Source organism: Schistocerca serialis, chromosome 2, assembly GCF_023864345.2.
Source record: "Schistocerca serialis cubense isolate TAMUIC-IGC-003099 chromosome 2, iqSchSeri2.2, whole genome shotgun sequence".
Taxonomy (NCBI): Eukaryota; Metazoa; Arthropoda; class Insecta; order Orthoptera; family Acrididae; genus Schistocerca; species Schistocerca serialis.
Window position 1 is genome coordinate 275135534 of NC_064639.1, and position 27656 is coordinate 275163189.

Genomic DNA, 27656 nt, shown 5'->3' on the forward strand with positions numbered 1-27656 from the left:
TGGTGTCATTTGTATGTGATGTGCGGGAGGGGGGGGGGGGGGAGGAATGGGAACGGTACACCAGTCTCCTGGTCTTGGTCAGCTTTCAAGATCTTGGAGCTGATACATAACATTTACGTAGCTCTTTAGATAGAAGCACATCTCATTCCTCAGGAAAGGACAAATCCCTGGCAATGTTCGGGGAATGAGCCCTGGTCTTTCGCGTGGCAGTCAGACAGGCTGAACACTCATCTATGAACTTGATATTTTTGTCCTAGACGTACCATTATTCCGAAAACTATGAATTAGAAACATTTGAGACTATGTGAAATTTTCTAGACTAGTAACGAATATTTAGCTTTGTAAGAACACTATTTTTGATTTGGGATAAAAGAACCATTAATTTTTATTTCAGTTACTACGCAAATTTGTAAACAAACATCAATCCCAAATCAAAAAGCAACTAAAGAAAAATGAAAACAACCAGAGAAAACAAATACTAAAAACACCACAAACAAGACAGATACTGCAGTGCACACAAACATAAAAACAGTAACGCCCATGACATGATTAACAAAAAGAAATGATGAAATTTAATATGCTAAGACCAATCAACTCACATAACAGCGGATATACTGATGAAAAAGGTCTTACACATAGCCGACACAACAAAAAACGCTCTGTCGTCGTATTTACAAACATCAACAGGCAAAACCATACAAACATCAAGCAGCTCGTACATACCAGTTAGAATGTTAAGCATGCAAATCAGTGTATCTTATAATGCCTGAAAAACTAGATATAAAGAACACATAAGAAGCAGGAAGTATGAAAGCCATTCTACGTTTGTTTATCACTTGATAAAATATGGATATGAACTATCTAACACGGAACTGTATTTGAAAATTATTGAAGTGAACAATTACACGAGACTTTCACATTCAAAGGGCCCCATCAATGAATAAGAAAGTAATGCTAATTTCTCTGTATTTAATCGCACACAGAATTTGTCGAATTTTGTTTTGAACGTTGCCATAGCTGACAGAAAGAAGGAAGAGATGAGAATCACTGTTTAGATGTAATGGTGCATGTTAATGAAATAATGACGTTACTAGACAGAATTGTTTTAACATTTTTACTATTTTCGCACATACACAAAATTCGTACATATTAAATGCAATTATTTCTGCCTCATTTTCTGCAACGCTTCGCGAAGTTCTTTCAGGTTCTCTCCGTATTTTGCGTGAGAACCTTCAACACGTGAAAGCCACAGCTTAATGTTGGGCTGCTTAGTAGGATCAATCCCTCACTCTGGATCAAACTAGAAAAAGAGATAACGGTAACAACTTCGAAAAGAAAATAACTCATGAATATTATCAAATGGATTGAATAAATTAACTAATTTTTGTTTCTGAATTTCTCAGGCGTTGTATCTGATCGTGACAATCTACCATTACGATAATTTAGCTAAGCCTCTTTCAACCCAGCACTTCAGAGTCTTTGTAAGATATCCAGTGTTGGGGAAAAGTCTCAATTTTTAAAACCGGAAACATTAAGAAGAGCTATATAAATGTAATGGATGACCTGAAGGAACATAAATTATACTTAGTTGATATGATTAGGAAAGCAAAAATGGAATATTTCCAATAAGTCGTCAGAACAAAATAGCCTTTCGACATTACAATTAAAAAGTTTAGGGGTCGTTCATATTTTTTTCAGTTTCTGAAAGTCATTTTTATAATTCCACTTCACCTCCAATGCTGACAAGGAAACTGTCAGAACAAAATAGCCTTTCGACATTACAATTAAAAAGTTTAGGGGTCGTTCATATTTTTTTCAGTTTCTGAAAGTCATTTTTATAATTCCACTTCACCTCCAATTCTGACAAGGAAACTGCGACATAATCAGCAAGTGTAATATTGTCTCCTGTTAGCCACTGTTTGCCAGCCAACATTCGATTCAACATTTCCAAGTTGTCGTTCACTTTTTCAATATTGGCTGTTTGCCATGCAATATTGGCTGTTTGCCATGCAATTTTGGCAGCTATTGGCGTGAGATTAAAATCGATTCAGATGTAAATAATTGCAACGAACTGGCAAGAACATGGCATATAAAAGAGGAAGACATCAAAGGCATGAAAACATAATATAGGCCACATCACAGAGGCGTGTCCTGGGCTAGATGATGTCTTGCTATACTCTGGGCCCACATACCTTCTCATCACTAAATAGAACCAAAGCACATTTAAAAATTATGAACATGATGTATACATCGTTTTAAAATTCTGAACATATAAACAATATTGTTCATGTAAGTTGTGACACACAACTCAAACAGGGCATTTTGTGTCTTTAATGCAGAGGTTTCCACTGTCTTTTGTGTCCTCATTCCGCTGATCTTTGCTGATTCTTCCACTTAGATTTACGTGACACTGATTACGCCTCGAAGGCTATAAGAACTTAATGAACTTGTTTCTTGCACAACACCCAACAAAAAAAAAAAAAAATGCCCAAATGTTTTGCCAGGATCCAGGATTGTTTACTAATTACTCATGGATATTTGACATGCCTGTGAGTGCTCATTGTTAAGGAGTGATTAATTAAGACGGTGGGTGATTGGAGAATTTGTTTACGGACATCGCTCATCTCTAAACACAAATTTCTGATTTAGTCCCGGTGGCGACTGTCCTCTTAATGCTGAGAAATCGAGAGTGAGAATTAGTGGCAACTGAAAGCCACGTTTACATTGTCTTAGAAATTCTGCTGTAATTTACCTCGGACATGAGGAATCACATCCCGAATATAAACATCTTAACAAATACTCATGTACTCAAGTGGACAAGCAAAGTAACCTGGTTAGCATCTTCAAGCAAACATTGTTGACGGGAAAAGCGTTTCTTTCTAACACTGTGGGAATGTATCGACGAGAAATCATGAAGGAAGCAAAACTTGACTCCATCTACGCTAACGCAAACAGCGTGGTTCCAACAACTGCTTTCAGTTTTCTCACAAGCAGAATTAAAATATGCACAGAGATTTTTTTTTCATTTGTAAGAAGGTTAATGACGTAATACTTACAAGAATATTCGCAATTCTCTGATACAAATCTTGATCAAAAAATAGTCTTTGGTCTACGAGAACACGTTTGTTTACATCCTTCGGGTAGAGAGAATCATCCTTCGCATACTTTGAGACGAGGTACATGGCGATGGCACGGCTGTTAACAAGAGACCAAAACGTTAGCGACAAACAAGCTCAAACACGTATTTAGCGCTATCAGTGTAGATTCTGGCACTTTTTGAGATCAAGGTGACTGTTTGTTATGAGTATGAAGTTCCCTACTGAGTACTGAAATAATTTGGACAAACTTTGTAAAAGTCCAAATTGCACTGAATCATGTTTCTACGGAAATCTTTAGCCCAGTAACGGTATTATATTACAGAAAGTGTCTTCACGAATGCCATCAAGACAGTAAATATTGTTTGAAGCAAAATAAATGTACTACAGAAGTCTTCTTATTACCCGCCTTAGTTGGGAACTAGTATTAGCGTCGCGCAATAAAATTATAATGTTATGTCTATTTGGTTTCTGTTAACTGGTGTAGTGATTGTCCTGAATTATTTTGTGAGCTACCCACGGTATCTAAACTAGGTTTTCATTAAGATTTAACAAAGTAACGATTTCGTCTACCATAAAAGAATAATCATAATAAATGAAGAGCACCCGTTTGCTTTTGTTCTACAATATCACTTATATTGTTAACCGGTTTTCGGCTTACAAGGACATCTTTCTCAGTAAATGTCTGAAGATGGCCTTGTAAGCCGAAAACCGGTTAACAATCAAAGTAATATTGTAGAACAAAAGCAAATTGGTGCTTTTCATTTACTATAATGTGGTTCCACCAAGAACCGACGGAAGATTATGTTAACAGTAAAATCATAATATTATAACCATGTTTCCAGAGCTTGTTTTAATTCTGAAATTAACACATGGGGTACATTGTCGGCAGAATTACGAAGGTATTGTCACATAGACACTTCCATAAGTATACATGTTAAATATTTGGATATTTAACCTAATTTTTATTGTAATTGATCTAAATTCAATTTAATTTTAGCATTTAACACGTACGGCATCTTCATGCTCCTTTTAACGTTTCAGTTGAAACGATAGTAGTTTACATATTGACAGAGTAGAACGAAATTATTATCACCTTACTTTCTCTCTAGTGCATAGGGTATTCTATTTACAACGTTCTCTTTGTTCAGTACTTGGAAAAAAAGTATTCTAATTTCATAGCTTCTACACCTGCATCTATATACATACACCGCGAACCACCGTATAAGGGCGTGACGGAGGGTACCCTGGTCCATTACTAGTAATTTCCTTTCCTGTTCCACAAATAGAGCGAGGGAAAAACAACTTTCTTTATGCATCCGTATAAGCCCTAATCTCGCTAATATTATCTTCATGGTCCTTTCACGAAATGTACGTTGGCGCTAGCAGAATCATTCTCCACTCAGCCTGAAATGCCGGTTCTCTTATTTTTCCCAACAGTGCTCCTCGAAAAGAAAATAGTCCTCCCTCTAGTGATAACCATTTCAGTCCCCAGAGCAGCTCCGTAATAGTTGCGTGTTGTTCAAAACTACGGGTAACAAATCTAGTAGCCTCTCTCTGAACTGCTTCGATACCTTCCTTTAATCTGATCTAGTGCCGATCCCAAACATTCGAACAGTACTCAACAATAGGTCACGCTTGTGCCCTTCATGCGGTCTCATTTACAGCTGAACCATACTTCCTAAAATTCTCCGAATAAACCGAAGTTGACCGCGCACCTTCCCTGCTACAATCCTTACACGCTCATTCCATTTCACGTCACTTTGCAACGTTACGCCTGACATTTAACGACGTGGCAGTGTCAAGCAGCGCACTACTAATGGTGTATTCGAACCCAGTGGATTTGTTTTTCCTAATCATATGCATTAACGTACATTTTTCTACATTTACAGCTAGCTAAAATTCATCATACCAACTAGAAATTTTGTACAAGTCGTCTTGAATCTTCCCACAGGCACTCAACCTCGACACCTCACCCGTACACCACAGCATCATCAACTAACATCTCAGACGACTGCTTACCGTGTCCGTTTACGTATACAGAAAATAACAGCCGTCCTGTCACATTCCATGGGGCACTTCTTGTCACTGATGATCACTCGCCGTCGACGACAACATACTGGGTTCTCTTACTTAAGAAGTATTCGAGCCACTCACGTACCAAGAAATCTTCGTTAACAGCTGGCAGTATGGCATCGTCTCAAATGCTTTGCAGAAGCCTAGAAACATGGAGTCTGGCTGTCGCCCTTGATCCTAGTTAGCAGTATATCATACGAGAAAAGGGCAAGCTAAGTTTTGTACGGACGATGCTTTCTATAACAGTGCTGATTTGTGGACAGAAACTTTTGCCTCTCAAGGAAATGTATAATATTCGAGCTGGGAATATGTTTAATGGATTCTGCAGCAAACCGATGATAAAGATAATAGGATGTAGTTTTGCAGGTTTTTTCTTTTGCCGTTCGTTTATACAGGAGTCACCTGTGATCTTTTCCAGTGGGTTGAAACTTTGCGCTGAGCGAGAGATTCGCTATTAATGCAAGCTAAGTGAAGGGTCGGTGCTGTAGACTACTCTTTATAAATCCGGAATGAAATTCCGTGAAGACCTGGCGACTTCTCCGCTTTCAACTCTTTCAGTTGTTTGTCTACACTATCGATGCTTATTATTATTTCCTCCATGTGTGAGTCTGTGTGACCGTCAAACGATGGTATGTTTGTCCGATTCTCCTGCGTGAACGGTTTCTTTAATGCGAAATTTGAAACTTCGGTTTTGCTTCCGTTATCTTCTGCTGCCATTCCACACTGGTTAACGAGTGACTGGATAGAAGCCTTAGACCTATTTAGCTATTTTACGTAGGACCAGCGTTCTCTCGGGTTCCAGCTACTTCCACAGAGGGGTCCAGACAAATGTAGACACTCTTTGATAGTCAATATTAACGGAACAAAATGACATACCGTTACAAATATCGCACTTGTGGGGAGGTTATTTTCTATGTTGAAAGTGACGCCCATTGGCAGCCAAACAACATCGATGCCGCTGAACAGTTCATCGCACTACGGCTGTCAGTGTTGCCGGAATGTCAGCCACACAGGACGCCTCGATGGTTCCTCGAAGCTCTTTCAGAGCAGGTGCCTTCTGTTGAGAAACTTCATTTTTCAAGTTCCTCCACAAGTAGAAGTCAAAAGAAGTAAAGTCCGGAGACCGTGGTCGGTAATTAGTTCCTCCTCTTCGACCTGTCCATCGTCCAGGCTGATTTTCGTCCAAGTAGGTTCTGATATCTCTGTGGTAGTGAGGCGGAGCGCCATCTTTTTGTACGTAAAATCTTTCATTTAGGGACACCTCTCGGGTAGCAGGTGAAATCGATGTTCGCATCATATCGAGGTACACATCACCAATTACGGTACCTTCGAAGAAGAATTGCGCGATGACAATCCACACTAAACATAACACCTGGTAGATTCACGTATTTGTCCAAGTGGACTTGATTACTTTCAGGAACCTAGTACACGCAGTTATGGCGATGTACAGTGCCGTTCAGTTTGAATTGCGCTCATCAGATCATATAACCTTTCCTGCAAAGTGTTCATCCTCGCGAAGCACGCCTTCAAACCACTCGCAGTACTCCATCCTTCGATTCGGGTCGTGCTCTTCCATAGCGTGCAGCGGTCTTGGAATGTACATTTTCCACTTTGCAGCCTTCAGAATTCGTCGTACGCTGGATCAGCTTACCCAGCTTGGCGGTGCATCCTGCTTCATAGATTTATGCGGTGGCGTAGCAAAATGTTGCAACACAGCAGCCCTGGAAGGTGGACTTGTTGATTCCTTTGGTCGGCCAGATCTTTCCCTATGCACATCCCGAACGACAAAGTCGGGTTCAAATTTATCCTAAAGACGATAAATTGTTGTACGAGTTGGATGAGTTCTGTACACATACGCCATTGCCGTTGTACCTCCATTACGTTTTCTTACTTCCAGTACCACTTCAGTACGGCCTTTCATTCCTGAAACGACAGTCTTACTTCATTCATTGTGCACTGTTATCTAGTGGAAAACGCACGCCAACATATATTGAGAAAACAATGGACTTCGCTACCACGCTGAATTGCAGCTGTATGTCATTTGGTTCCAGAGATATCAACTATCAAAGAGTGTCTACATTTTTCTGGACTCTCTGTATAGCTAAGGTATGACGGTGGTAGTTATTGTAAGCTTCGTGCACAAATTTCTGTTAACAGTTTCCTCGCGTCATTTGAGCGTTCTCTTTTGATCCGAGAGTGCAAGAGCCTTTGCTTTGTAAGCATTTTTCGAATTTCGTTGTTAAACCACACGGGTCTTTTCCGCCCTTAATCCACGTACTCGGCACATACTTCTCCAGAGTATGATTTACAATCCGTTTAAATTTTGCCCATAATTCCTCCATCTCAATCGCACTGAAACTAAATGATGTCAGTTCATGGTCTAAGTGGGATGATAAAAACTGTCTATCTGCTCTCTGTAGCAGAAATACTCTCCAGGCCTCCTTGATCGATTTATTAACTTTAGTAACCAAAATCGCTATGATAACATCATGGTCAATAATCCTTTTCTGCATACTGACACCGTCATGCCTGTTTGTAGCTGCAAGGTCTAAAATATTTCCACTGTGTGTGTGTGTGGGGGGGGGGGGGGGGGGGGTTTATCGAAGCTGCTACTCAAGACAGTAAATCGTATTCAAAAGAACTTGGCAAGCTTGTCTGTACTGAATCCCAGCCTACACCTGGTGGTTAATGTCGCTTGCAACTAATATTGCGTAAACTAGGTATTCCGGCACTACTGAATGTGTATTTTCTGTCAATGACCGTAAAACCGGGTGGCTGGTAAAACATTCAAAAATTAACCTGATTTCATCTAGACCAGTTTAGAGCTGTTATTTGTGACCAGATAACATCACCGCCAAAGTCAAATTCGACTTCAGTAGAGACAAAATTTTTGTCAACTGCAATGAACACCGCCCCTGCCCCTGCCCCCGCTCCTATGGCGTCTAATCTGTCTTTTCGACCGCTTAATGTCTCAGAGCTGTCCGCCTGCTTAGCTGAGTGGTAACGTGCTTGCCTCCTATGCAGCGGGCCCGGATCCGATTCCCGGCCGGATTGGAGATTTTCTCCGCTCGTGGACTGGATGTTGTGTTGTCCTCATCATCACTTCATCCTTATCACCGGCACGCAAGTCGCCCACTGTGGCGTCGACTGATGTAAGACTTGCACTCGGCGGCCGGACTTACCACGCTGCGGCCTCCCGGCCAACAACGCCAAACGCTCATTTCATTTCATATTCAATGCTTTCTACTTCCTGGTTTCAGCCAACTCTTGGTCCCGAGAGTAATTTGAGCGCGAGAAGTTTCCTAGAGGGAAGTAAATTTGGGAACTTTGTTGCAAATGCTTCGACAATTTACTGATAAAATTTTAAGAGTCAAAGTGCCTTTAGACTGATCGAGATCTGTTTTCACTATCTAGGAGTCGTCTGCCGAGTGAACCTCAACCTAACTCCTAGCCTAAAAAACCCACATGTGCACTACACAAGTACTCTGCTGCCCGAGTAGCCACTTCCTTTGTGTAGTGCATCCCTAACCTATCAAGCCGAGTCCTATAATACCCCATCCAATAACGCAGATCCAGAAATCTGCAGTCAAGACTATCACAGAGTCGACAAAACCTTTGGGGAAGACCTCCCACGAGGCTCCAAACCAAAGGACCAGGATCGACTATGGGGACAATGCTGCCAAACTAAGAGCTCCGTTTGCACTCCACATGCGAGATCAGCAGCCTTCACCACCTCCGCCAGCTGCCTGTATGTATTGAGGATGGCCTCAGAACCCAAGCAACAGGCGTCATTGGCACCGGCGTGAGCCGCAACTTGCAGACAACTGCAGCCCGCACGCCTCATAGCCGCAGGAGATGTCTCGTCCACACGTTGGGTGAAGCTCCCCCGCAGTTATACCAAGTGCACATTGGCTTTCTTCCCGACCATGAAGGCTGTGCCTCCTCACACCCTGCTGAAGGAACGGCCACCCGCTCACTCACAAGGTGAATGGGCGAGGCCAGACGGCCAGCCTCCACATTGGCCCTCCGCCTCGAGCGACACAAATGCTTTACCACCCATCACTCGCACTTCTGAGGTCGGATCTACCATACACAGGGAGGTACCTCGGCAGCAGAACCCTTGGGTCAGATTCTCCGCCACCACTGTGTCCCAAGGCAGCCTGAGGACGACTGACCGCATCTAAAAGCACATTCAGCTGTTAGCGACCTTAGGCCACCCCCCTCCTGCTTCTGCACAAAGTGTGCACACATCCTATCCATCCCAGCATTACTAACTTGAGAATTGACTATAAAATCACAGAGACCTACACGTGAAACCTGCTAACTTCCTGTTGAGTCACCAATGGAAGCTGACAAAAAAATGGCTCTGAGCACTATGCGACTTAACTTCTGAGGTCATCAGTCGCCTAGAACTTAGAACTAATTAAACCTTACTAACCTAAGGACAGCACACACATCCACGCCCGAGGCAGGATTCGAACCTGCGACCGTAGCGGTCACGCGGTTCCAGACTGAAGCGCCTTTAACCGCACGGCCACACCGACCGGCTGGAAGCTGACACCTTACGAACTGTGAAGCAGGTTGTTCAGCAGAAATAAGAACGCGCTACAGACTGCCTGAAAACACTTTACACCTACAAAACGCGAGACTAAACCTCTTATACAGAGGAAAAAACACTCGCGAGTTTAAGAAATATACTACTAAGAAAACACAGACGAAGCTTGCCCTTTCCAGTTGTGTACTAGATTGTTTTCAGAAATATTTAAAAGAAAAGAGTTTATAGCTAGTCTGCCAATTTACTGATACTGTTTTCATTTCATTATTTTGTGGTATACGAATGTAATTCCTTCTCTGATCGTCAGACCATAATTCATCTAAAATCTCGCGATCTCCTACAACCATATGTCATTACTTGCGATGTATTTGAAACTTCCTGGCAGTTTAAAACTGTGTGCCGGACCGAGACTCGAACTCGGGACCTTTGCCTTTCGCGGGCAAGTGCTCTACCAACTGAGCTACCCAAGCACGACTCACGCCCCGTCCTCACAGCTTTACGTCTGTCAGTACCTCGTCTTGCGATGTATCTGCCTACCTGACCGAAGATTCTTCTTTTAACGCTAATGCTAGAATGTCAAATAATATCTCAATATATTTCATAACTCAGAATTTTTTTTATAACATCTGATTCTCTCCCGAAATAGTGCTTTTGTTTTTTGTTCATCTGCATCAGTTATTTGATAACTGTGAACAGAGATTTGATGCGTATTTTGTAACTCATAGTTAATGCTTACCTTTCAGTAATGCAGAGACCATTATCTTCCAGTGTAGGAACAGTATGTTGCGGATTTTTCTGAAACGATCGAGAAATACAAAATACATCAAACATGGAGTTAAAAGTACGTGTTTGTAATGTCTGAAACGAGAAAGACAGGAACTAACAAAGATAGCAGTCTGTTTGGTTATTAATATATATATCTTTATATAAAACGACAACGTTATGGAAAGGATAGTTGCTATTCACCATGTATCGGACTGTCAAACAAATAAGCTTTCGGCCAAAAAGGCCTTCACCGGAATGGCAGTGAGAGATTGGTTACGCGAGTGTGAGTTGCGTCTGCGTGAGTTTGTTTGTTGTCTAAAGTCAATGAAGGCCTTTGTGGTCGAAAGCTCACTTGTTTGACAGCATCTTTTTGTTGCGCCTATTTGCACTCAGCTCTCCGCTATATGGCGAGTAGCAACTATCCTTCCCATATTACTATCATTATTCCATCGTGGATGTTCCATTGTTTTATAGTAAACGAATGCTTCAAAATATGAAAACAAGTCAAATTCTTTAATACAACAATAACTAGCTATTTTCGAATTCACTCAGAACTGCGTAACTTTCATTAATGACTAGAATATTATATTGGTCTACAGACACTACCGTAAATATGAACTTCGTCGTTCATATTTCGATCATTTTTACAGTACATGTAAAGATGGAAGGCCAACGGAATTTCAGGTAAAACACAGGTCAATGAGAGAGTTCTGGCACAGCTAGTGACCATGAACTCATTTGTGTGAGACTCACACTGAAGTCCGAACGAATCCTGTCTTTTAGCGCATTTTATAGTGACTTTATCATCGGAACCAGGCGAATGCCACTTTCACCTTACACAGCATGTGAGTATTTCACGGACAGTGAGTGACTGGTAGGCAGTGAATACCTAGACCTGAGAGAAATCGCTGCTGTCAGCATCAATCCGTTGTCACTACCTAACAAAGATTGGAACAGGTGTTATATGTGTTGCTGAGAAACGAGTCCCTCAACAATTCGTTTCCAGTGAGCAAGAGCCATATCCTCATTATGGATTGTCCACCTCATACTTTGCTTACGTGTTAATTACTGCACGCAACAATCAATACTGTGCAGGATCATCACCACTGGCTGCTAGAACACGAGAAAGGTCTGCTAGATAAACGAATTACTCGTTGGTACCAAGAGATGGCTGGCTACGAGTAAGTCTGGGCGACCAATCTCCTGAACATCTTAGTTCGACCATTTGTTTATATGGGATCAAAAGCCAGTTGAACGTATTTCATTTCTGGAGTAAGGGAGTTGTTTACTATACTTTTAAATTATTATTTGTTGTAGGAAAGTTCATGTACAACGTAATTACTTGTCCATTGAAAGAGCCGCTTGCCGAAAAGCAGAAACGTTGAGTTGTCGATAAGCATACACAAAAGAAAGAAGACTTGCTCCTTTGACGAGACAGAGTAAAACACACACACACACATGTGTACACTCATACAAACGCCTATGACACTACATGATGCAAGCTGAACTAACAATGCCAATGCTATTTTTCCACAGGTGGACTGGTTGTGGTGCCGTGCATGTGCAAAAAGAGAGAGAGAGTGGTCATACTGAATTTGCCGTAAAAACCAAAGAACAGCATATTTTAAAAACAATGACCTACAATAATGCTTACGATGTACCCATAACTGACAAATTAGATTCAAGAACGAAAAGCTATCAACTAACCCACCAATAAACAAGTCCTCAGCAACAGTAAAGACTACATTTGTCTCTATACCTTTCCTCGGTAACATCTCATATCAGCTGGAAAAACAGTTTAGACCACACAGAGTCAAAATATGGTTCCATAAAAATGACAAAATACAAAATGATATAGATCATAACACTAAAAGAGCCAATATAACTTTTCACAAATTGGTTACATGGAAATTAACTTGTGTCAACTACTCCTGCTACTACATAGGGCAAACAGGAAGAAACTTTGAAATTCGGTACAGAGTATACCGACGCATTCCGTTTAAAAATTTCAAATAAATCCAGTTATTGAGGCTACCTAGCACAAAATAGTCACTCAAATACGGACAAAAATTCAACAGCGGTGTTCTACACACTGTGAACAAAGAAATAAAGATGGATCTCCGAAACATTTAGAGGATTGCACTCATAACAATCAATCACTTCAACATTACGTTAAATGAACAAACTGGTTTAGCAAATAACGCATTTTTTCAAAATTTTGAAGAATCTTTAAACTACTAAATCTAAAGTCACACTGAAGCTAAACACGCAAAAAAATGACTCCACGTGCTAAGTTCAGATGCATAATTCATCAGCAATAACAAGGTCTGATAAGAAAAAAGGAGCACGTCAAACATAATTTAAGTACTAAACTTGTAGACTAAATGTCATACCGGACTGCTAGTATCATAAAATTTATGAACAGCACGTATTAATTTTGCGATCTGAATACATGCTACCTTTATAACAATGAATGTGTGCAGTATTAATATTGAGCACAGAAAGTCTCTGCCCTGACACAGATTCTTTGGAAATAACTTTATGCTCTGTGGTTTATTTACTTTCTGTGGAGCACTTGAGAGATGCTACCAGCGTCAAAATTTGTGTAGTAGTATAGAATTAGCATTACTAGAAAATATGCATTCTGTTTTCCAGAGTAATGTGTGCAGTAGAAATAAAACAGTGGATGCTAACAACTGTAAGTAATTCCTTTAAGCTAATCTCATGACATAAATAATTACAGCCACGTTCAATGCTTATTTGTATTGTTGTATTGTTTTTATACATTTACAGAGCTACACGACCCCCACAATGCTCCAGATATGCATTAAATGTGTACCAGCTGATGAAGCACCAGGCGATTCGATACTAGCCCTGATAAATCAAAATTGAAAAATAAGAAAAAGCGACTGGTGCTAGTTGTTTCTGGAAAACTTTATTCATCAGCGTCGCAGTGTTCCACATCCATAATGGATGAAAGTTCAATAGTTGGTTGTTTAGTAAAACTGGAAAGCTTTTATTTACTGTTATTTAAAAAATGTCATTGTTCAAGGAAAGATTTTTTCCTTCTAACGTTTTGTTAGGAGCTATTGTTGAGGATGGTTATGGGAGGGAGGGTGAGGGGGAGAGACAGGGCCTAGGGTTACCAGCTAACATCTGACTGCACTGAGGGGTAATGGTCTCAGAAGCCTTGGGAACTACTGGGACAGGTTGTGTGGTTCCATTATTTATTGCACATCCTTTTCCACGTTTCAGTGTTTCTTTTTCTCCCTTTTCTTATGAGTAATAGCTTTCCAGTAAAAATGTGCACCGTGAAGCTAACTTTAAAGGAAAGGCTGTGCTGACCTCTCCTACTGCTTTTTATATGATGGGGCGACTTTCAGGCTCTTAGGTAGTCCGATATGAAACGGTACCACTCGAGCACACCGAGAAAAAAGGTCTCCCTTTGTGCCAGCGTGGCCACGAAGCCAGTTTATCCTTCAGTCATCCCTGCTGTCTTGGGACTTCTTTTAATATCATGCTCGTATTAAGATTTTACTCACTTTATCATCCGACACTCTTATACTCCAGTAACACATCTATGGGTACAGAAACACTTCAAAACTGATTTTGCATAGTAAGTTTTCCAGCTCATTTAACGTCCACGCAATCAACCCGTGACTGCCGTCATTAGATTCCTAATTCTGTTCTGTATCAATCTGTGATTGGATTTTATAGCCTTCTTTGTAAGGGCTAAACGGAATGTGTACTAACGCCTCTCTACCTGTGTATGAAACATCTAGGAAAAGTCGCCCTGAACAGCCTCCGAAGTTTTGTAGGTGGTGTTTTGCTCATCATATGTAGTGCAGTCGAAACAGTCAACATATGGATAGAAACAATGATTCGTGCATCTACTTACATTCCAGTACAGAAATTTACTGGTGGATTACGTGTATCTGTTGTCTCCAGCTTCACTTTCGAGGACAATACGTTCAGTAAGCCAATGACACATCAGTTTTTTTCCGAATTTTATCAATGAAATTCGACGATTGCTCCAGGATAATAAAGGCGAATTCTAGATCCTTGTGATTTCCTAGTGTCAGTGCTAGTTAGTTTCCTCAGTTCATCTGCAGTGCTTGCCGAGAGGATTGTAGTTGCTTTGGATCCTGCTCTACATATTCTCCGCGAAGTTGACAGCTGTTGTGTGGTCATGTGGTTTGCTAGTTCCTCAATTCACCTAGAACCATGTGGAGTCCTCACTATATGTGTGTGTTACGTGCTATTATGGTGATGTTTATAATTCAGTTTCCCACTCAATGCTCTTCCAGATGGTGCCAATATTGTGGGTATTTTTGACATTAAAATATTTATCACACTTCCTATTACACGTTTCATTGCTTCTTTTTCTCCCTTTTCTTATGAATAATATCTTTTGGGCAAAAAAAGTGCACAACAATACAAAGAGGATAAGTAACACCAATCCAGTGATTAGCTCGTCAAAAGAATTTTGCATTCTTACAGGTAGCAGAATCGTGTATACATATTGCGGTAGATACACTAGCCAAACAGCTTTCTGTATTTTGTTAGTGAATTGGGAGTGACTTGAAACACCTTACAAGGAGAGATCGGCAACGGTGCAATCAACTTTTGGAAGCTATCTATACGGTGATGTAGGCTTAGATCTCAGGTACCACAAACTGCAGCCATTCATCCTATTGGGCCTACGTTTGCGAGTACTTGACGAAAAAAAATTCGGAATTTTGTGTGACACTCGGTAGCGTTAAGAAGTTGCGTTATGTTGCCTGACTGCGTGATGTAATGTATAGGATAACAACTTCATATGCAAGAGGTCATGTGTTTAAACCGCATCACATAATTTTTTAATTCCTTGTCATATAATTTTAGTCATAATATCAACTTGCTGTCTTTTTTCTTCCTATTATTCTTTCCCCACTTGAAATCTTTGTTCTTGTGTTTTACATAATTCTATGCATTACTTTCGATGTAATTTCTTTTGTTTTATTACTCTCTTTTTTCGTCCACATTATTTCATTTCTTAGTTATCTATTTCTCATTTTGCTTGAATTACGTTTTACTTATAAATCCATCTTTCGTTTAAATTTTCATCTGCGTTATTTTGTAAACAGTGCAAGAGGTTTTTAGGTTATGTTTTAAATGTTTGTATGACGATTATCGTGCAAAAAATTACACATCTTTTTCAATTGATTGATCGGAATTTTCAATTAATTGAATATTATGTAGATAAATATATTTAAACTAATATACACAAAAATTACGATAGGAGAAAGAATGTTATAAAGAAAAAATGAAACAAATGAAAAAGTTCATACGGTGATTATAATGATACAACAAAGGAATAGAAATTAAAAATTACATTTAAACTAATTAATTGAATTAAAATAATGACTGAAGTAATTTAGATGAAGATTTTAAACTTAAAAAAAATAGTGGACCTGCCGAGGTTTGAACTCTCAACCCTGTACATGTCAAGTTGTTATACTATTCATTGTACCGCGCAAAAACACCACCAAATGGAACTTTTTAATGCTACTGACCGTCACACAAAATTTCGAATCTTTTTTCATCAATTACTTTTAAACGAGGACACCGCTGAGGTCATCTCATTGTTAGTTGTGATTGTTACAGGTTCGTCCGTACGTTGCCGTGACAATTCAGATGCTCAACGACAGTATTAAACATCATACTACCAGACTTGAAGCCCTCAGTAAAAGTATCAAGGCAATAAACACTTATTTTCAAACCATTCTAAGGTTAATCAACAAGTTGATAGCAAGCATTGATGTAATTGAAAAGTAGACAAGAGTTAACTGCACAGCTTATCTGAATTTACACGTCAAGATATAGACGAATGTTCTACCTCCCCCTCTGAGACTGATTGTGAGCGAATGATCTCTCGAAATTGTCCGTACTATAAAGTAAAATCACGTAAAAACTCTGTTGTTTCACTGTACATAGGCATACCAGAATCTTTTAAAAACATCTTGAATGTTCCGACGGTATCAATCAACATTCTACTGCCTCATTTTACCGAGAACTAGAAAGCTACACTGCGAATGATCCCAGACATCTCTAAGTAAAGTTGCAAATTCATCGAGTGTCATGTCAGTATAGGTTTTCCATGAATTCCCAACTCAAACTGGTGGTTCCTATTAAATGGCATCGTCGATTTAACTAGACTTCAAACCTAAGACTTTGAGTCTTCCTTTTTTCATAAAAAGTAATTTCAGTAGCTTCCTTCTACATGCACTGTTGTCCTTGAAGGTATGCAAATGTATTTTCTTGCACCCTATAAACACCAAATTAGGAAACTTATGTAATAATTAACGCATCATTACCTTCAACATTTCAGGCGTCTTCATATCCTTAAACACATTCATTACATCCTCTATCCTGAGATCAACACCGATTACAACAGCAATTAGTCGCACAAGGCGACATGGAGGGCTCACGTGAAAGTTGTAAAGAGTCAGTGGAGCCATATTGCCTTCTGAAAAATAAACTGAGCATTAAATAATTAACTTTTGAAGAAGCAGCCCCTCCCCAGCGCAATTTTCAACTTGGTGGGCTGTGCATAAACATAAGAATAAAAGGAACTTTTCTTACCCTAACGACTTTATTAACAAAACACGAAATATACGAGTAGATGTGGCGCAAATTATCCTGAAGAAGCATCACAACTAGTTGGTAATTGTACATAAATTTTACGTTTAATTTATGTCAACATACCTTCAGTTTAACAGTCTGCGACAAGATAATGACCTTGGTTATATATTAACAGCACACTGTGCGAGAGCAGTATTATTCTCTTACTTCTAAGTGGTTCCCTAAGGTATATCAAATGTTTCAGAAGATGCGTGTGGATTAACAAGCTATGACCCTGCACAGAATGTTCAATGAAAAAAATTGTTAAGCGGCACCTAGACGGTCAATAATATTCCACAATAATACCGTGCTGTTTTTTTATGGTTTCCTTAGACTGCTCAATAATATTGTTGGCAATACACATCGAGACTGTACCATGGATCGATGGAAATATGTCAGCGGTTAGAGGAATCACTTTTCTTGTTACATCAGGTAGACAGTCATGCTAGGGTATGTTGTCATACAGATGAATGGGTCCTCGAAACATGCGCCCAATGGAAGACATCTAAAACTTTACTGGGCACCAGATACGTGCCCAGAAACTTCTGGCCCGTAATTTATGAAAATCGCATACAGTGTGAGTGGACGTCTGGTGCCATCTACGGAATCTTACCAAGGAGTTTTCGAATCTATGCACTATTGGGTTCCAAAAGACGAGCAATACGTAAGTAAGCAGGTGATGGTAATGTTTGGCTCGTCATTATACAAGATCCGTAGGTATATTTTCAGGTGTATAATGTTGGTGCATAAGCTCGCAGCATCCATAAGTTTAACAAACACAACTCACACAATGTAGATTTTAATCATCAAGAATATATTCTCCTTCACTGTTTACAACAGTTTGCCAACGCAACTGAAAAAAATCACATGGTTTTGAGGTGAAGAACTTGCCGAGCTATGTTCGGAAAGCATTTTCATCTATAAAGGAAGTTCCCTGAAGCTTGCTCGAGACAGAGTGGAGAAGGTGGAAATCTGAGGACTCAAGATCAGGTGAATACGGTGGCTCTCTTTTCCTTAAGTTTGCTCGTCACCGTTAACAATACAGGATAGGAATGGTTGATTTCGTTCACGAGCCGACTTATTACGTGCAAGCAGAGATGCACATATGGCCACTTGCTGATTTTTGTGATTTTGGCTTAGAGCATGTGGTACCCCCATACACCCGATTTCCATAGCACGCAGCTGTCAGACGATGGTGGAATGATCACAGTTCATCCCATTTGCCAGTTCTCGAGCAGAATGACGTGGGTCATTGTGGATTAATACGTTTAAACAATCAAAACCCGAAGGTCTTCCTGAATGTGGAGTGTCACTACTGTCAAAACGATCGTTCTTAACACGATACAAACATTTTCTTTCCGTGCTCTGTCCAATGGCATTATCCCCATGCAAGACGCAAATGTTTCTGGCTGCCACCGCTGCTGTCACTCCACTATTGAACACAAACGGAATAACAAATCGTAAATTTCCTTTTTCTCCACTTGGCACTCCATTTTCTAGCGTCCACTCACTATCTCCAGATGACAAAAATGGCAAAATGTATACTGAAAAAGCAACAGTGAACTACAAATGAAAAATGACAATTGAGAAATAAACCCATAGCAACCGGAATACCAACATGAAAAACAAAAGCGCTACGATCTTACACTAGTGAACACACACTCAATCGTAGGTAGGTGTGACGTAAGACAGTGAGTATTAGAAGAAATGGTTCAAATGGCTCTGAGCACTATGGGACTTAACAGCTATGGTCATCAGTCCCCTAGAACTTAGGGCTACTTAAACCTAACTAACCTAAGGACAACACACAACACCCAGTCATCACGAGGCAGAGAAAATCCCTGACCCCGCCGGGAATCGAACCCGGGACCTCGTGCTCGGGAAGCGAGAACGCTACCGCGAGACCACGAGTTACGGACGAGTGCTAGAAGAGCTGGGCAGTGAATGCAATTTGATTTTTGGTGACCATGATTACTGTAGCTACGAACTTCAAAATCACTAAGGCATTACGTGATCCATTACGACAGCCAGTCATGCATACCAAAGTATTTGGCTATTTTAACTCTTAAAATTTTAGGAATGAACGTCATACCTATGGCTTCTTTACAGTTCAGTTCTTTCATAATGGTCCTTTATGCTGCTAATGTCAGCAATAATATAAGTAATTTGCATCATTTCCTCTAGTTAATTGTATACGTTCTATTTGTTTGAAACACTATGAAATATGGAAATTTGTGGTAAGTTCCTATGGGACCAAACTGCTGAGGTCATCGGTCCCTAGGCTTACACGCTACTTAATCTAACTTAAACTAACTTACGCTAAGGACAACACACACACCCATGCCCGAGGGAGGACTCGAACCTCCGGCGGGGGGAGCCGCGCGGACCGTGGCAAGACACCATAGACAGCGCGGCTACCCCTCGCGGCTATACAATATGAAAGAAGGACTGAGTGATGGATATAAATATTGTCTTTTCTTTATATTTAAAATTAAATGGGGTCCATAAATATCCTAGTTATAATGCAAAAGCTACAGTTGAATAATCAGCGTATTTTATAGAGGCAAAGTAGAGAATAACTAAATTGGTGCGTCACATCTCGTGTGACTGCCACGTAACATAACTTGATGAGTCTTTGAGCATAAATAAAAACAACTGCTACACTACAGTACAGAAATCAACTGAAAGAGGATTAGCCGAGCGGTCTAAGGCGCTGCAGTCACGGACTGTGTGGCTGGTCCCGGCGGAGGTTCGAGTCCTCCCTAGGGCATGGGTGTGTGTGTTTGTCCGTAGCATAATTTAGGTTAAGTAGTGTGTAAGCTTAGGGACTGATGACCTTAGCAGTTAAGTCCCATTAGATTTCACACACATTTGAACATTTTTTGAACTGAAAGAAATGCACAGTGAGACAAACAGAAATGACACATTTATTCAAAGGCAATAATTATACTGAAGTCATCGTGATTGATGACGGCCCCTGAACATTAAAAACGGCGCGAAACGGTAATTAATACGGTGTGTTATCACCACAGACAGCAAGGCACGCTGAGCAACGTGCTCCCATGCTGTGCGCTTGGTTGGTAAGGAGTTCTTGTGGGGCGTTCCATTCCTCTATCAGCGCGGATGACAGATGTTGGATGGTCGCTGGTGAATGTGAACGTACTGTGGTACGTCGCCCCAACATATCCTACACTTGTTCCATGGGACTTAAGTCGAGGGAACGGCCAGGCCAGTCCATTCGTCGAGTTTCCTCCTGTTCCCAGCGCTTCTCCAATTGCGCTGTACGATGCGGTCGCGCATTGTCATCCATAAAAACGAAGTGAGGGCCGAATGAATCCCTGAAAAGAAACACACTGAGACGGAGTAGTGTGTCAGAATAACGTTAATCGTTGAGTGTACAGTGTATAAAGATTTGGAGGTCAGTACGCTGTAAGATGTCCATGAGTAAGGAATTTATTGCTAGCGCACTCGAGCAGATGTAATTTCGATGGATTGCTCACGCGCTGCCTGCGATATGTAAGCTATAATAGAATCGCAGACCAGAGATCAGTGTCGGCTGCAGTAGGAGCAGTGTCGGCAGTAGTAGTGGTAGGTCGCAGTCGGGCGGTTGGGCCGGTTGTGCCTCAGCGATGTAGAATAGCCGCGCGCATATCCAATTTGTTACAACTAAATTTGTACTAGTGTCATATGAAGTTCCATATAAATGTTTTTAAAAATCTTTTGATAATAAGCTTTCTTATAAAGTAACTTTTGACAATCATTCATCTGAATTTAAAGAATTTACTAATTTCTCCAGTCCATGGTCATCCTGATTATCGTAAAGAAAAATCAGTTGTTTCTTTTTTACATGACAAATCTAGCGGCCAGCATTGCACTGAGCTGTGCCAGAAAAATTTCTTCTAGGAACACATATATACGCGTTATCCCGTGACTTCATTGAGGTAAGAATTTTCAATTTATTCAGAATTATCTTTCAGGGCCATGACGCAGCACTGCTGACGTCCAAATTTACCAGTTTAGATTCACAGTCAGTTAATTATTGAAAGGTTATGTATGAGTCACATTTTTTATTGGGAGGTTAGTCGCGGTATTATTGCGAGGTTATGGAATAATAAACTGTTGGGAGGTTACACTAAATGTGAATGTTATAAATATAAAAAATATAATTATATAATTTTACTGTTGGGAGGTTTCAGCGCCTGTGCAACAACATGCCTCACCACACCATAATATCTGGACCACGAAAACGATCGTGTTCGACAATGTTCCCATCTCTCGTCGTATGAGAGCACATCCAGAATTGTCGAGCATGATCGTTTTGGTTATCCAGGGGAGGCATAATGTTACATGAGCGTACTGAACTCTAAATCTTTTTACAAAGTGCACTCAGTGGTCAACGTTATTGTGACACTCTGATTCTTCCCCACATGCGTTTTTTGAGGGGCGAATTTGACCATGACTTTACCTTTACGAATGAAAATGCGCGACCGCATCGAATAGTGTAGGTGGAGGAGCTTTTGAAACGAGAGGGTATTCGGCGAATGGATTAATCTGCCCCCCCCCCCCTCCCCTACTTAAATTCAATGTATGACTTGTGAGATGCATTGGGGAGACGTATAACAGCATGCACGGTGCTGGTGGAAGACTGGAACGGCGGCCCAGCACAAGAACTCTTGGCCCACATGGGAGCAAGTTTGCAGAGCGTGCATTGCCGTCCTCGGTGATCACACATCACGTTAGGAACCACGTCCCACAGGGAACCATCATGAATCGCAGTAATTTCTGTGCAATTATTGTCTTCGAATATAAGTGTCATTTCTCCACGTCTCATTGCGTACTTCTTTCAATTATCATCTATGCTATAGTGTAGCAGTTATTTCTGACTGCTCAAGTTTCATTGAGCTATGCTTCATTATAGTGACACATCAAGCAAAAGTCACTTCCATCCTTAAGCTTTGCACACCAATATACAGGGTGTATCAAAAAGAATCATCCGATTTACAAAAAATCATAACTATTATATTATTTGATATATGTGAGCGAAAAACGTACTGTCGGAAATAGCGAACTCTCGAGTTTTACAACGTTTCCAGTGGTGGGACCAGTGTGCGCCCAATTCAGTTCTAGTAAAAATCGTGTCGGGACAACAGAAAGGGTTTTTTGTTCTACGTTTTACACAGTGCGGGTCAGTAATAACTGCTCATCGTGACTTTCGTACTAGGTATGGTGTGGGTCATCCTCTAGCGCAGAGCATTTGACGATGGTACGAACAATTCCTTGCAACAGATTGTTTGAGTAAAGGCAAATCGCTGGGCCGTTCCCAAGTGCCTAACACAGACGTCGGTGCACATCCGCCATATTTTTACAAAGAGTCCGCAGAAATCCGTTCGTCGTGCAGCTTAATAGCTCAACATGCCCCTGATGTCAGTCTGGCGTGTGTTGCGTCAACGTTTGCACATGAAACCAAAGATAATTAAGCTATTGCAAGCTCTTAGTGACGGTGACAAACAACAGCATGTGGAGTTCTGTAATTTCGTTCTTGGCAAAATGGAGGATGACCGTTTTCTTCCACACTTAGTTCAGAAATGTGTGAAATCTTATGGGACTTAACTGCTAAGGTCATCAGTCCCTAAGCTTACACACTACTTAACCTAAATTATCCTAAGGACAAACACACACACCGATGCCCGAGGCAGGACTCGAACCTCCGCCGGGACCAACCGCACAGTCCATGACTGCAACGCCCTAGACCGCTCGGCTAATCCCGCGGGGCTCCACACTTAGTGTTTAGTGACGAAGCAACATTTAAATGGAAAGATGAATAGTCATGATGTGAGAATATGGGGTACGAAAAAACCATATGAAGTTGTACAACATGAGAGGGACTCTCCAAAATTGAATTTGTTCTGTGCATGGAAGAAGGTGTACGGTCCATTTTTCTTTGCCCATTACACTGTTACAGGAAGCACATATCTCGATATGCTTGAGAACTTCCTTTTCCACAATGGGAAACTGAAAAAAGATTTTGTCGCCAGGGAATCTATTTCCCGTCAAGTATGTTATAGGCCTATAAACCTGTTACAGACTGCAATCCAACTGCGTTTGGTGATTCCACTTTAACAACAAACTTTCTGTTATATTCAAGCCAACACTCACCGTAACATCAAAGTATAGTTCGTCAACAGATTTGTGTATAACGACCTCGTCATGAGTTCACCAGCTGATAACGGATATTTGCTTTCTGGACCAGTATATATATTCCTTAACCAGGAGTTTTAAAGCAAGTTTGTGACTGTTTACTACCGTTGAAACCCTTAATTATTCTTGTCATGCACTAAGGAGATTTAGTGTCGCTAATTAGGAGAGTGAGTGTTCGAACATTACCTTACATACATGGCGTCTGGTTGCAGAGTGTTGTGGATTTCCACGGTGCCTCTTTCTTGATAGGCTACGGCCGCTTTCTTTATACCGCTGAAGGAGCTGCGTCATTGTCACCAATGACATAGACATCATGACGCCACAATATACGCGTAAAAGAGAAAACCTTACTAGCTGGCTCCAAGTTCTTGAAAATTTCCAATTCGTCTTCCTATCTATTGCCTTACTTCAAAGACAAAGAAGCATACATTTCAGTTTTAAATGTTCGCTCCATTGTATCAAGCCTGTTTGATACAGTGGAAAATCTATTTGTTCTACGAGCGTATGTACCAAAATTGCACGATTAACGCTTTTTTCTTCCGCCCATATACAGCTACATTATTAATGTGGAAACTCAAAACGCTTGTCGTTCGTAGTGGCGCCAGCTGATGACGCCACTGTTATGTAGAGAGTAGAGTGACGACACCGGCTGATTCTTATTAACGTCGTTTAAAAAACCAAATGTGATGTAGTAATTTAAGACAGGTAGAGTCGTAAATGTCTGGAACAGCCAAAATATGGATGAGAAATGGCAATGAGACGTCACCAGCAGGTGCATCTCGTCGCATGTGCAGCGGTTGGGGGTGGGTGTGAAGGGATCACAGCGATACAATAATTGCATTCGAACAAACGGCGCAGATTTCGAATACCTTTCGAAATATGAACTGTAGTAAAAGTAGAAGCTACAAAATTATTGTCCTCGTTGTAACCAATCAAAAGCTGTTTTTATTTTGTTTCATTGTTTCTTTCCTTTTGTACCTCTTTGTTTTTGTTTACAGACTTTACGCAGTAAAGAAAACGTAGGTCATCTTCAGATAAATACACAATTCGGAAGCTTGTACTCTTTTACTTGTGACGTACACGGTGGGTTTTTGTTGTACTGTACTTTGCAATAAACCAGCGGACAGCGAGAGTGGTAAATAAAATAATAATACTTATATCAATGTAAACACATAACTTTCTAATGCAAAAAAAATACTACCTGCCAGACGCAAGACACGAACCCCGCGATCCACGCACTCAAGTCACACACGTGGGCCCAGAGACGCGCCTACATGAATGCTAGCCTTCGGTTGCGATGATCAAGTGCGGCAGACCGACGGGCTCAACTGCTGCACGTGTAGCGATGTACGTCATCTGTTGACGTCACATGTTCAACCACTTTTGAGGTATTTCCCGATATTTTAGGCCCCATGCGTCTTACATTAAATTACTTCTCAGCGTTGGATACTTTTAAGCGTTAATAAGAATCTCGCTGTATGAGGGAGGGTAACCGGCATGTATTTCCCAGACTGCGTGCGTGCTTAGTCGTCTACAGGCTATAAACAAGGCATCAGTCCGACAAGCGGCTCCAAAACAGCACATCTACCTTGTTATTTTGCGCGTGGCTAAAGCGAATACCGTTCTTATATGACTACTCATTTCATGTACTGTATTCTGAACAGTCTGGCGTGAAGCTGTGTACTTCGGACGAACGATGGAATACGAAATATTAGTCATTTATTACCGTATAGAAAAACTGCCTCCAAAATTCAGGCACGTCTTATACTCGAAATTAATATAAAAGTGTCTAGTGTTTGATACAAAGTTCCCGCCATTCTTTAGAATGGCCATATATTCTATGCCGCAGAAAACCTATATCTGGCGACCCTGGATTCAACTGGCAGCACCAGCGCACCGATGCGTGCGGCGTACATAAGTTGGTGGTGATCCACAAGCTTGATAACAGTCTCTCCCTCCCGCCCCGCCACCTCAAACCCAGAACACTGTATATCATACGTTACGTCATTGCAGTCTATGGTGCCAGTGAACTTGAACTGTCCGAAAGAACAGATACCATCTTCATATAGGTAAGGCTTATCGGTCGGTGATCTTCTTCAGTCCGAACTCTTTTGGGAATCGGTAGACTGACTGCCGCGAGTAATGAGTATAGTGGGCAGGGGCACTACAAATGTAGTGTGTGGACAGTAAGTTGGGAATGTGGGTGTCACAGGTAGTGTGCCAGAGATAAGTTACTGCAGTCACACTATCTTCTGTGTCCTTGGTGGCTCAGATGGATATAGTGTCTGCAACGTAAGCAGGAGATCCCTGGGTCCGGTTCTGGCCGAGGCACCCTTTTTCATCTGTTCCCGTTGATATTTATCAACGCCTGGAAGCAGCTAAAGGTATGGATTTCATTTTAATTTCGTTCTTCGAGAGCTGCAAGACCACCAATATAGTATCCATTCATGCCCATTGTGCATTCCGACGGACTTTGGCAATTCCAGCAGGACAATGCGACACCCCACACGTCCAGAACTGCTACGGAGTGGCTCCTACGGACTTATGGACAGCCCTGCAAGATTCATGGTTTCAGTTCCCTCCAGCACTGCTTCAGACGTAAGTCGAGTCCATGCCACGTGTGTTGCGGCACTTCTGTGTGTTCGCAGGGGCTCTACACGATATTAGGCAGGTGTACCAGTTTGTTTGGCTCTTCAGGGTACATGAAGAGGGCTACGATGACAAAGAAGAAGAAGAAGAAGTAGAAGAAGAAGAACAGACGAACAGGGATTTTAAAGGCCAGTTCGGTTTTGTAATCTAAGATTTTTTTTCGTCTGGCTTTGCAGTCTAATAATAAAAATGCTAAAAATGTTATTTTAAAAAGAAATTGCTTAAAACTTTAGGTGCGTCTTATAGGTAGGTTTTCTTGAAGTTTTGGAAGTAATGTGAATCGGTCGGATAAAGTTTCTTTGCTTCATTTCGTTATGTTCTGAAGCCCTTTCAGTTTTCACTGCTGGAATAGCCATTGTTGAAGTTCTAAGCTTTAAATATATTTTTTCGTCGCCGTAAAATATTTTTTCAGTCAGTCTCTGTGGACCAGATAACTCTCTACCATGATGGCAAATCCAGAACACATATTTTTCACTCACTCTTACAAACACTAAATCATAAATCTCGGAAAGATAATTTCACTTTAGCTGATTTTCGAGAACGAAATATTTAGAGTATACTTCCTATATTGACACAGAAGTAGTAATCATGTAATTGTTCACCCACGTTATATACTCTAGGGAAAAAACAGAGTAAGGTTTTTATTGCCTTATATTTTTTCATAACTAAAATTTGCTCTGTGAAACGTCAATAAATAGCAGTTGGAAGTCAATCTATAAATTAAAAAATTGGGCGGCGTCTAAAGTGGATGAATTACTACTGTACAGACATTTCTAACGAAACGCAAAACGATTTTTTCACATTAACAAACCACTACCGGAGATGAACGAAGCAGTAACTGAAAAATAAGAGTGAATGGACCACGATCCGAGCTCGAGACCATCAGGATCCAGGCACCATAGCGGTACACACAAATAAGAATTTTGCAATAAGTACGTTTGAGACTGTGTGTGTTCTGCATTAATTGACTGTTAGTGTTGGTATGGGTACTAATACCATCGTACGACAAGGTGGCTAATTTTATTCGCTCTTGTGCTAACGACATACTATTTGCACACTGCACAACCAAATAGTCTTGGACGAATAGTAGATAAAACGAACTGTTATCAGACGTTACTAATGCCGTACTACAGCACAGAAGGCCTACTTCACACGGGAAGGAGTAAATGGTCTTTACCTACCTACTGTTAACGTTTCTCTTCATTTAATGGTGGGAAAAAGCTATCGTCACCACGACTTTCATAGTTAATAGCAGAACAATCTGGAGTTGCTTCTGTTGTCTTTAAAATTATAGATTCGACTTACAACGCGATATTTCATCTGGGTTACCAGTACATTGCACATAATGACCGACGGAAGATGTAGAAGTATACCAAGACCTACTGTTCTTCTACTTGCAAATGATTATCACACAGAATACGTACTGAGAGCCTTAAAATCAGTCTACAACAACACCGCACACACTATTCCATCCGTAGCAACTACAAGCAAGGGTAAAAGCTCTCAGCATATCACCGTAGATTTCACCACTCCCTTCCCACGCTCACTCTCTTTGGTAAAACTGTACTGGTCTGCCATCTTTTGACGACTCGTAACACTACTTCATCCGCTAAGTGTGGGATTTCTGTGACGACGCACCGTCAAGCTCTTTGGCG

General features: G+C 40.8%; 1 protein-coding gene across 2 annotated transcripts in view; it reads right to left on the reverse strand.

Annotated features, from left to right (window-relative positions):
* LOC126457031 (glutathione S-transferase D7-like) overlaps nt 1-27334 on the reverse strand; it is an 82436-nt gene extending 55102 nt beyond the window's left edge. Inside the window, exons 1-2 of one of the 2 annotated variants that reach the window (XM_050093014.1) lie at nt 27183-27334; nt 10463-10521 (exon numbers count right to left, since the gene is read on the reverse strand). In XM_050093014.1, coding sequence (XP_049948971.1) covers nt 10463-10521; nt 27183-27205 — 82 coding nt within the window. In that variant the 5' untranslated portion in view covers nt 27206-27334. Of the gene's footprint in view, nt 1-10462; nt 10522-16847; nt 17000-23538; nt 25226-27182 lie in introns of those variants that run through there. The other variant, XM_050093015.1, reaches the window with a different exon arrangement.
* Nucleotides 27335-27656: the final 322 nt, after the last annotated feature.